This window comes from Carya illinoinensis, chromosome 11 (assembly GCF_018687715.1).
Source record: "Carya illinoinensis cultivar Pawnee chromosome 11, C.illinoinensisPawnee_v1, whole genome shotgun sequence".
NCBI lineage: Eukaryota > Viridiplantae > Streptophyta > Magnoliopsida > Fagales > Juglandaceae > Carya > Carya illinoinensis.
Window position 1 is genome coordinate 40552923 of NC_056762.1, and position 12345 is coordinate 40565267.

Here is a 12345-nt window from a genome sequence, read left to right on the forward strand (position 1 = left end):
AGTAAAGACTACAAGACATTGTGGAAGTCACCAAGCCTTCGAGCTTAACCACATTAGGGTGATCAAGGCGGCACAGAACAAGAATTTCTTTGGCCATGAATCTTATACTCTCAGGCTCTAAATTATCGAATCTAACCTTCTTCAGAGCAACTATTTTCCCAGTTATTAGATCCTTTGCTTTATATACATTGCTATAAGTCCCTTGCCTGATCTCAACCAAAAAAAAAAAAAAAAAACTCCAAAAATGATATATTTCAACAATTAAAATAATAAGGGCATTTTGATTTCAATATACCAAATTGGGAGAAAACCGAAATTTAAACTTGAGCTTATTACAATGGATAATGGAATCAAAATTGGGGATTTTTGAGAACCTTGGCGAGCTTCTCGAATATGTTGGCGTGGCGAGGAATCCAATCCTTGATGGCGTTGTCGGCGAACGCAATGTCCTGGCGAGGCTTCCGGCGATCTGGTGCTGGGAAGTCACCGGTGTATCTCGTCTTATTCTACCTACCTTTCTCGATAACATCCTCCCTGGCCCTACTGGTGGGGACACCGTTGGTGATGAGAATATCCTTGGTGCTGCGGTGACGTCTGTGGTTGTCTCCATCGCGGGTAAGTCGGTGTTCGGTAGTGGATGTGCTGAGAAGACAACCCATCCGTCAGGGCATCGATGTCAAGTAGTGTTGGTGGCGGCGCATCGAGAATGAAGAGATGAACGCTCAACCGACATCGTGAAACCACTGGTTAGGATCTTCAAAGTTGGTGATTCGCGCAGCAGAGTGCAACAATGTCGTATTTAATAACTGCGGTGAGAGAGATGGTGGTGGCGGTTCTCTTCTCAGGCGAGTGTACGGAACAGAGCGGATGAAGAAGGAGAAGGATAAGAAAGGTATGCAAAGACTATGCAAGATCGGGGGTGAGGATGAAGGAGATGAGCTTCGCGGGGTCGGGGAGAAGAGAGAACACAGAGGGAAATCGATTGATAGAGTTTCTCGGGATCCTGATGGGATGAGAGAACACAGATATCGAAAGAGAGGGATGAGAGAAAACAGAGGAAACTTGAAGGTTTCTGAAAATGGAATAAAGAAGAAGAAGGAATTTTGTAGAGAAGATAACCACGCCGTTTTGTTTTTATCCACGTAGGACAAGAGGACGCGGTGGGGATACCGCGCGTAGAGTTTTCCAAATTTTTAAGGCAGTTTCCTTGCGCCTTCGGCCATGGGCTGTGCTAGGCCGCAGTACCTGTGGGGCTGTTGTGCCTTGTGCTGGCTAGGCCGCACGCCCAGGCACTTTTGGAGGCCCATCCTGCCAATAAATCATTAAAATTCTTTCTTGATTGACAGAGGAGTGGTTCAAACTTCAAACTCCTTTCATTAGGGTCAATGGTGATGCTCAATACTACTTAGCCATTGAATGCTTGATCTTATATACACAAACCAAATTTATTAAAACTATAAACTTTATATAATTTATCTTTTTAAAATAATTCATAACTTTCAAAATAAATTTTTAAATATTATTAATAATAAATATAATTATTCCAAAAATATTTCCTCCATTTATAACAAAATCTTCGCACCTTACCAGATAAAAGAGGTACGTGGTGTCATGTCATGGAGACTCCCATGTCCTCCTCAAAGGATCTTGAGTTGAAGACAAAACAATTTGTTTCATCAGTAAGTTAGAGAAGGTTTGTTTTTTAGGTAAGGTGGGTCCCTGATTGAGAAAGATAGAGATCATAGCTTCACTCATTGACATGATATCCATGCAATATATCATAATGAAATCTCCATAACCTTGACCTCTCAGCTTGCTTTCTACATTTCTTTTTGCTCCAATATTAGTTCCTCCTCAAGATCAGTTCTACCGGTTGTAAATTGTGTTCCATGCAAACATAAAAAATAGGTTGATTTCTTTTCCTTTTCTTGGATAAGATTAGGACATCAGACCTACCCAAGTACATTAATGCACCTCCTGAGACAGACAAATTGGATTGTAATGTGCTCAATAAAATATAATTTCCATTTTTATCCCATTCATTATTGAAAAACCTTGCTAGTATCTGAATATATATCAAGACTGTTATGTAATTGCGCGTGAACATAAAACCAAACATTCTATATAGGGATGAACAATGTGGACAGTGTAAACATTATAAATGCATTATACAATTGCCAGCATAAGTTGTGCTTAAGGTTTTTGTTTTTGTCTTTTATTGCTTTTGGTCGAACCGTAGAAGAGGTAAAATTTGATCATAATTAACACCAATTCAATCTTTTAACTCATGTGACAGCTAGCACATACCCACATACCCTTAGTGCTTTAAAGGGTTTGTAACACATGATCAAAGGCATCAACTACTTGAGCATTCGTGTCCCCGAGCAATCGAATCGCTCACGACTCTTACAATGTCGCATTCACAATTCATGGTTAAGAGAATTCTTATAAAGAAATCCCTTTTTAATTTCTCCATAAAAACCACACTTCTCGTGGACGACAGTACTAATGATCTATGAATCCTATTACCGCATGGTCTGAAATGAATGCCAATTTATAAAAGAGAAATACCCAATCCAAGAATAGGAAAGGGAACAAGTGATTTTGATATCTAATACCAACATTAACAAATGCACAGTGCCCGTCCAATCAGGATTGTAAAACACTGCGTGCCCACATCAAACCTGACTTCTATCTTTCCTTCTTACCCATCAAGAAGTACAAAGTTCCATTTTTTTTATTTTTTATTTTTTATTTTATTTGAATGCTCCCTTTGGGGGACGGGCACCATAATGCTGTGCACAGCCCATTGCTACAGAGCGTAATAACCGGTCTGATGAGATTGTGGAAGCCAAAAGTCATTGTCTTTAGCATTTTCAAGACAACTACACAAAACTTCATGGATAGTTGTAAGTTTGTTGATTTGCTACACATGCTAATCTTAGCTATCTCCTTGTTCGTTGTGAATCTTGTCTCTTTATCTCCTCTTTTTTTCACTACAATCAAGCACCACGTGTTTCTGAATGACCTTGCCTCTTTCATTTTACTTAAAACTGAGCTGTTAATGGATTTTTTTCCAGCGTGGACATTTTCATTGTTTTCACTATCATTTATGATTCTCATTTAGATCAACTATGACATCGAGTTAATAATCATCATGTATATATAGCTGATGTTTTTCAAATGAAATCACCAACTTGTTAGTATGGCTTGAAAGCACTATTAAAAACCTCTCAAACTAACAAAAATTCAGAAAGAAAATTTTATGCTTGCTCGAAGTATAAAACGATAAGCCAAATTTTTATTTTCTAAATAATTTTTATTGCATTAACAGTTCTTCATATTTTAATGTTTGAAATTCTTGAATAGTATGCAAGGAGAAGCAAATTGTCAATTCTTCAAATGGGCTGATATATTTTAGCTAATAGAGGAGAAATTTCTGACAAGAGAAAATGCACTTCGAAAGAGAGGATGATTTAACGTTACACAAGTATGAGGTGTAGAGAAAAAAAAAAGATAAACTAATATAGAGAGAGAATGATCTGCATAAGTAAGATGAAGAAGTTCGAAGGTGGATCGTAAAGAATAAATGTGCATGTATATTATTGTGTTTATATTGGGTGTGTTCTATTGTAATAGTTTTTGGTTTGTTCGGATGATAGATGTACCATATTACTGTTAATTGTAGATGTATCATTTGATCGTTATTGTAATTGCATAATTCTCTATGAATATTTTGCAAATGTAGAACAATTTAAGTATGGTAATGGATGTTAACTTTTTTGTATTTGTGAGAATGGTACAATACATTTAATTGTGCTTGGTGTGTCATAGTCTGCAAGAATATACATTCTTGATGGCATAAGGCAAACATGATATCAAAACCCAAGCAGTGAAAAAAATCTATCCAATTTCAAAACCTAAGCTCAAAGGTGTTATAATTGTAAGATGATCATACAACAAAATGAACAAATCTATCCAGGTTTTTAGGACTTAAGTGTAAGATACATCACTTTTGTGGGCTAAAGCTAATCATAATATGCACATCTTAATAGTACAAATCTGTCTAGATTTTCCTAAAGTAGATCAACAAAGCCATCAAATATATAATACTTGATTTCATACAAATAGAACAACCACAACAAATTAGTATACCACAAATACAAGTAGAATAAATGTATCAAAAAAGAAGAAGCCCACAACCAAACTCATTTTCTTTACATCCTTTACAACCACAATAGATTAGTACACCACAAATACAAGTAGAACAAATCTATAAAAAAGAAAATAGAAAACCACGAACAAACTCGTTCCCTTTACATCCTTAACAACCACAATAGTCTACTGGTGTTTACAAAATTCTTTACAACCACAACCACCATAACTTTCTTTACAAAATTAGCCTTGCAAGTCATCATTGCCCGCTAGTGTTGGTTGTGTGACAATACTGCATTGGGTTCTAATAACATCTTCAGCGTTAGCACCAAGTTCAGCGTCCAACACCTCACCAACTTGTTTGTCATCAAATATTTCTCTACAAGTCTAAAATTTAAAATGAAAATACACATCTATTAGAAAAAGAATATGCATGCAGTCCAACATGTTTCTTCTTTCTCTTGGTTGCAGCCTTTTCCACAGGCAGAACCTTTCTCTTTGTTGGGGGTCTCCATTTCCCTTGGACAACGTGAGGGCTTAATATTTTCTTACCCTTATCCATAACCAAGCTCTCTTTTACCTTGGTTGAACCAGGCTCAAGTGTTAATCCTATGAAATTATGCTCAAACTCATCCAAAACCTACATGAATTCAATGACATGATCATCACATGGGGATACATGCGTCGCTAATTTTAGACATTTTTTAACCACAACCTCATACATTCGTGCATTCGCATTATCCCGCAAGTTATCATAGCTAGTTTTGACAAGTGTGTATATCCTCTTTAAATCATTCCTCCATTGATCAAAGACATATTTATTTGGCAATACATAAATCTTCTTCATTTGAAAGACTTTAAATATGTGCCTACAAAGAATGCCCCTCATCTCAAACAATGTACACATGCATTTAACATCGCATTCCTCCTCGTTATAGTAAACTAAGTACTTGATGGTTTTGACATAATCGTCAGTGGAAATTTCATCCAACACATTGTAGGTGGAAATACAACCCTCTTTGCTAACAAGTACATAATTACAACAAATCATCCCCCACACCTCTCTTTGGACCTTTTTAAACTTCGCATATGCATACAACACTTGAAACTGCTTCTCCAAGCAGAATGGGGATACATAAGGGATTGTTTGGTTACATGAATTGAAATCAATTGTCATCTTGACTTCCACCTTCTTCCTCAGAGCATTGTCAACCATGCTCGGAACAACCACAAAAAAGAAAGTAGTTGTATCCTTGCTTGAAATCAAGCTAGCCCCTAACAATATGGACAACCCATGATGGTTTACCCCCAACAAAAGGGGTAAAAGGTATACCGTACCTATTTGTCAGGTATGTCATATCAAAGGTGATCACATCTCTAAAATGCTCATACTCCGCTCTACTTCTTACGTTAGCCAGAACACATTTCTTAATTCATCATCCCCATCGATCACAGACACAAAGCTATCATTTATCTTGCTCATCCTCTCAAAATAGTCACTAAATGTTTCGCCACCTCTCCTACCCAACCTTAAGTGTCTGACTTTGTCAATATAATTTCGACAATCTTTCTCTTGAAATTCAAGATTCTCGAACCACCCCCCAGGCATCAACAACAAATGCCCCAAACATCTTGTTCATTCGAATACCTGCTCTGTCATTCAAGTCGAGCATCCATTAACTGTATTCATCTAAACACTTGTGACTTCTAAAATATCTAGCCTTCTGTAGGCTAACAGTACTATGATTGTGAGCATTATTTATAGTGGTCAAAACCCATACAACCTTCTTGTCCAAATGAGCATTTACCTTTGCCTTTTTTTTTTTTTTTTTTTTTTTAAGAATAAGACGGTATCCTAATTTTATTGATTGCTCTCACTTGTAGCGGAGGAAAATTGTGGTTATAGCAAAATACCTGGGGGATACAAATAAGCAATAAAACCAAAACCCAAGCATCAAAAACACTAAACCAAACAGAAGAAAAATTACATTAACAAGTTAGTACATGGTAAAACAAAAACTAAAACTAGACTAGAAAAAGAACCGGTAAAAAAAAAAGACACAAGCAATTCAAGATAATAATGACCAATAAAACACAAAGACAACTTACCAAAGAAACCATTAAGAGGTTTGCAAATAAGGAATACCAAGTTTGTCCATGTGGATAAGATCGCTTAATTTACTAGGCAGATCTCCAAACCAGTCTAAATTTAAACCACCAGCTCCCATCTTAGCTAGGTAATCTACCACAGCATTACCTTCACGGAAAACATGATTCACTCTATAGTCCATACAGTTAAGATAATCATGTAACTTCTCAAAAAAAAAAATCTCTAAATACCAGTTATTACAACCACCCTTAGTAAGCCAAGTAACCAACAATTGAGAGTCAGTCCCAATTTCAATGCAAAAAAAAAAAAACCCAAGTGATAGCACCTACGAACACCTTCCAACAAACTTCTCAGTTCAGCCTAATTATTAGGCCCCTGGTTCAAGAAAACAGAATAAGCATCAAGTAACCTACCACTAGTATCTCGAATATCACCCCCAGCGCCAGAAGGGCCAGGATTACCAAAGCTACTCCCATCAGTATTGAACTTGACCCAACCTTGAGGAGGCCTGGTCCACCTCACCACACGAACCTTCTTAGGTCTAGGAGATAAAACTAGAATATCCAATCTCTGCAAAATAGCAACATCTTGTTAGGAAGCCTAGTAACTTTCATGATCAAATTCATAATATGGCGAATCCATAACTTAATAGCATGCCAAACCGCATCAACACTTTCAGCCATGTCAACATGTCGGGCCTTACACCGCCTATTCCAAAGCTTTCAAGAAACAATAGAAGGGATGAGACCAAATATTATCCGCACCTGTGAAGACCAAAGCATTTACATTTTCCTTACAGTCCGTTTTAATTGTTTGTCATGGCTTCAAGATATTACTATGGCTCAGATGGTACTTGTCGCCACATGCGTACCCTATTGTCACATACTTCACTTTTTCATCCTCCTTTCTCTTCATTCTTTATGTGATAACACCAAAATTCTATTACTTCGCACATCGTTTATAATATGCCAAAAGCTTTTTATTAGTGACCAACTCGTTCATCATCATCCGATACTTTATTAGTCTCCTCGGCCTCTGTCTCTTTATTTACATCTGACAAAGTTTCTGAAAATGAAAACTGAAAAAGCAGTGGTTCTACACAACACTACACCTAGAGGGGGGGTGAATAGGTGTAATCTAATTTTTATGGCCTTTTGAAAATTAATCAAACAAGCAGATAATAAATGAAACAAATAACACAAATAATCAACACATGATTTTGTTCACGGAGTGGAAACTCATTTGAAGAACCTCTTCAAAATCTAAAACCACTCCGGGTGTAAGACACCACCTCAAATCCACTATAGAAACTTTAGTTTGTTACAACCAATTTAGAACACTCACAAAACCTTTGTAGTAGCTAAACTTGGCTTGCAACACCACGAGTGACCCACTCGATCTCTACACGCATGTAGTGTCGGAACTCCGACCTTCCTATAGCTTCCCACGAGAACCTCTCGATCTCTGCATCAACGGCAGCTCCGGACTCTTCCGGCCAACAAAAATGTCCACTTCAATGGACTCAAGTAAAAGCTGATTTTTGTGTATGTTGTGGTGGAGAAATGTTTTTCCAAGAAAGAATCAATCAATTGGGGGAGAGATTGCTCTAAGATGTTCTTGGAGGCCCTTAGGGTTTTTGCTCTGATTCTGCACCCTAGAACAGAAGCTAACATGTTCTATTTATAGTTCCCATCAAATGAGGCGTTCAAAACCCTACATTGTAAGTGATCTGGAACATTGGCTCGAGCGAAGGGTCGAGCGAAGGTCGAGCGCCGAAATCTACCTGAGTTCGCTCGAGCGCCATGTCGAGCGAGTATCGAGCGGTCGACTCTGCCTGAGTTCGCTCGAGCTCAGTGTCGAGCGAGGGTCGAGCGACACACTCTGCCTGGGTTCGCTTGAGCTCAGTGTCGAGCGAGGGTCGAGCGGTTGAATCTGCCTGAGTTCGCTCGAGCCGTATGTCGAGCGAGGGTCGAGTGGTTGAATCTGCCTGAGTTCGCTCGAGCCGTATGTCGAGCGAGGGTCGAGCGGTTGAATCTGCCTGAGTTCGCTCGAGCGCTCTGTCGAGCGAGGGTCGAGCGAAGTCGCTTCTTTTGACCAATAATGAGCACACTTCCAGCCCACTTCAAGCCTTCCGCAACAACACTTGTTACAACACTATTTTACACAGGTTTTCACAAGAATATGCCAACACACTCATTTTTCCCTCAACAATCTCCCCCGTTGGCATTTCTGTGACAAAACCTCTAACCTATACATATGACCTAATCCTAGCACACCCAATTAGATCCATATTCTTGAACATGTTGAAAAATTTCTGCACACGCTTAGCAAACGGTTAAACATACCCATTCACATATGCACAAAAACGTATTTGCAATTCTCAAATCATACTTCTCAAATCAAATCATAATTAGAAAAGAAATACTTCATTAAGCAACAAATCAGGAGTTCAAGAAACATTTGTCAAACAATCAGCAGCTAACAAGAAATATAGATCAACAGAAATAACCAAAAGCTGCTCTTCCCCCAAAACAAAAAAATGTGTTAGTACAAGTAACACTCCCCCTGAGTTAATACTGTACTACTCCCCCTCAACAATATCTCCCCCTCAACAATCAATCTCCCCCTTTTTGTCACAAGAAACCAAGGGTCTCAATCATCACCATCGGTATCCTCATCATCCTCATTGAGCTGCCTCTCAATGTCATTGAAGCGTTGAGTCACAAGTTGTTGCAGGTTGTCAACTTTCACCTCAAGGCTGTCGAACCGGGCGTCAAGGCGAGTTAGATACTCAAGTACCTGCTGAAGACTGGGCTCCGACGAACCGGGGGCTGAGGAAGATGGCTGAGAGCTGGATGGGGCCGAGGTAGACGGCTGAGAACAAGATGGTCGAGAGCTCGAAGGCTGAGAGGAGGGAGCGGGAGGGTGCTCAACACGGATAGGCTGTGGAGTTGTGTGAGCACGACTCAGCTGAACCGTCCTACGACCAATAGGAGCCTTAAGAGCAATCCTAGGCTCCTGAGGATGGAAAGCAACAGATTGGGAGAGAGCTATTCGGGTGATCAAACACGGTAAGGGCAAACCAGTCCGTGTTTTGGAGGACCGATACGCCTCAACAATAACCCGACACAAAAGACTTCCTAGATCAATGGAGACACCATTGATCAAGGCATACAGCAGACGGGCACGGTCAAGACCCACATCACTATTATGACCAGTAGGATCTAAGTTCGTAAGAACAATCCTACTAAGAATGAGGTGATCGGGGGTAAAACGAGCAGTTGAAATAGGGGTTGTCCCTTCCCAACTACTAGGTCGGCCACAAAGACAAGTAGCAATGACTTGTGGACTTGGAGGAGATGTCCGTGAGTAGGGAAACTCAGGATAGAGCTCACGAGGGGCATTTAGCAGAGTCGCTATCATGCCCGGAGTGACTCGGAAAACAACATTCCTGAGACTGACTTCAAATGAGTCACCAACAGATATGTCATGAATATTGGAGTAAAACTCCCTAACCAACTCCACAGAAGGAGTGGGATGACCAGTGGTCAATGCCTGCCACTGACGAGACTCAAAAATACGGGGAATTATAGTCTCGGTAAGCTCACCTAATGTCACTTCACGCTCGACTATGGGAGTACGATGCGAGAAGTTCTGAGAATATAACTCTTGGGCTCGAGCACTATGGAATTGGGCTTGAGCGGGTGCAGGGGGGTTTTGGTGAGGACGAACACGTCGAGACATGGTGTCGGCTGTAGACAGAGTCAAAGACGTTAGACAAGGCTAAGGCAATGCAAAGACGTGATGGATGCATGCATGCTGACGCAACAATGCCAACTAACAATGCAAGACTCGGTGCATGCCCGATGTCACTCCTCATTTTTCAAAACAATAACAAATGCCTAGGTCAAAATGTCCCATATGCATACTAATGCCTACTCATGTGAAAGACCAACATGCATGCTAATGCCAATCACATTCATGACACATATGCAATGACAACTCAAGCCATTTACAAGCTAATGCCAACCCATGTACATGACTCATGTTAAACGATGCCAAACCTCATGCATGACCCATGTGCAAACCAATGCCAATTCTAAACCAAAACACCTTCAAAACATAATGCAATCCTAGTTAAACGATGTCCCAAACCTAGGATAGACATGAAATAGATATGGGAGCAATGCTATGCCAATGCATGATGAAAAACCAAAAACACACTTCATTGAGGCATTTTATCGAACACTTGGAGTGCATCCAAGTGAGAAACTCGGGTATAGACCCATAGGAGTTTCAAAAACCTCCTAAATACAACCAATCCCAACAATGGCTACACAATAGCCTCAATAAACCAAAATAAACGGAACAATTTCAAGAAACAAACTTCAAAAAACCCCCAATCCGAAACCCATATGCAAAACAAACGGAAATACCCAAAATAAATCACCAAAACACGAAAATACACAAGAGAAAGGGATTTACCTTGGTTTGGAGATGATTTCGGAAGGAAAGAACTTGATTAAACGAAGAAAATTGAGAAAAGAAAGAGGAAAATGCACGGAGGGGAGAAAACGCACGAAACAGGGCAGTCTGCTCGAGCGGCTCGAGCGGCGCTCGAGTTTTATATCAGTCGTTCGCTCGAGCGAACTTAAAACCCTCGAGCGGCTGTCGAGCGGGTTTAGCTCGAGCGGTGTCGAGCGATGGTCGAGCGAGACCTCCAGAAAAACACATTTTGCCCATTTTTGAAGCACACAACACTCACATGACATGAACAAATATTGGGAATGTCAATTTTCACACCTAGAGTACATATCAAATGTAGAGAAGCATCATATTCCCATAAAATACGCAGTTTAAAACCAAGTATCACAAGTAATATAGACGTGCGTGTTTAAAGCGGTCCTTGCTCAATCAAGAAATTTCAACCGTAAGGCGTGAGTGGGGTTGGGCTGAACATGAAACCATAGGTGCTTCGGAAGCTCATTCAAGACACAGAAAGTCAAACCTAATGCTGCTAGGACCTGAATCGTTCTGTTTAAATACTTGTCTCAGTATGTTCAAGAAAACAGAGAACTTATTCTGTTTTTCACCCTCCCTTTTCTTTTCCCTTTCCTTTTTTTTTTTTTTTTTTATTTTTATTTTTTTTTTTTTTTATTTCAACTTCACTTTTTCTTTTCCTTTTGAGATACATATTTTTGCACAAATGAACCATGATGAGGTCATCTAGCCCGTGGTCAATTCTGTATAAAGATAGAGCTTCCTACCACTTTTGATTGCCTCCCCAATAAACTCACAAGTGGTGAAATGTCAATTGACCGAGTTTGGAGTGAAGTGTGTGATGCCAGTCACAGATTACACGAGATACTCATGTTCCAAATCTTTGTAAAACATAGAAATATGATACAAATCTCAAAAGACACATGCACTTAGATTTTAGAATTAACAACCCCACTATCATATAGCCCAATCATGAAGTGCATGTAGGGGCAGCAAACAACGATAAATAAACTAGACAGCAACAAACAAGAAAAATAAACAACAACAAAATAAAACAAAAATGCATGTAATGTATGTAATGCATGCCTGTCAGTCTACAACACCAAAACCATGTGTGACTCGCGTCTTTCCCTTTTGGATGATCCACCTTGGTATCCATTTCTTTGAGAAAGGCTTTTCAATTTTCTTGGTGTGCCTCTTAAGCTCAAAACAGTTTGGTCGGATGTGACCAATCTTACCACAATGATGACACACGGGGCTTGCTTTGTGAGCTCTTTGTCTCAAGAAGGTTGAGACATTCTTAGAGTCATTCATGTAATTCTTACCCCTTCCAGAAGGATAAGCAGTTCTACTATTAACAAATGCAGGAGCATGCACAAAATGACTCATTAATTTAAAACAGTTTGGTCTAATATGGCCTAGCTTCCCACAATGATGACATATGGGGCTCATGTTGCGAGCTCCTTGTCTTTTGGGAGGAGGAACAGACTTTTGCACTTGCACAGGCTTCTTGCCCTTTTCAGATGGATGAGCCTTCTTTTTCTCAGTCATTTCAGGAACAAACACTGTGGTTCTCACAT

General features: G+C 39.6%; 1 protein-coding gene across 1 annotated transcript; it reads right to left on the bottom strand.

The window, feature by feature from the left end:
* Positions 1 to 4398: 4398 nt before the first annotated feature.
* Positions 4399 to 5371, bottom strand: LOC122282496 (protein FAR-RED ELONGATED HYPOCOTYL 3-like). The gene is made up of 3 exons (XM_043094444.1): positions 4871 to 5371; positions 4646 to 4795; positions 4399 to 4542 (listed from the first exon to the last, which is right to left on the bottom strand). The coding sequence occupies exons 1-3, from the start codon at positions 5369 to 5371 to the stop codon at positions 4399 to 4401; spliced, it is 795 nt and encodes a 264-aa protein (XP_042950378.1).
* Positions 5372 to 12345: the final 6974 nt, after the last annotated feature.

What these genes read in the sequence shown, in the direction of transcription:
- LOC122282496 (XM_043094444.1), bottom strand. Translation starts at nt 5,371, where the DNA reads ATGGTTGACAATGCTCTGAGGAAGAAGGTGGAAGTCAAGATGACAATT. An exon ending in CGAATGCACGAATGTATGAG is followed by an intron (nt 4,796 to 4,870) that starts GTTGTGGTTAAA and finishes GAATTCATGTAG; the next exon opens with GTTTTGGATGAGTTTGAGCA. An exon ending in GACCCCCAACAAAGAGAAAG is followed by an intron (nt 4,543 to 4,645) that starts GTTCTGCCTGTG and finishes TTTAAATTTTAG; the next exon opens with ACTTGTAGAGAAATATTTGA.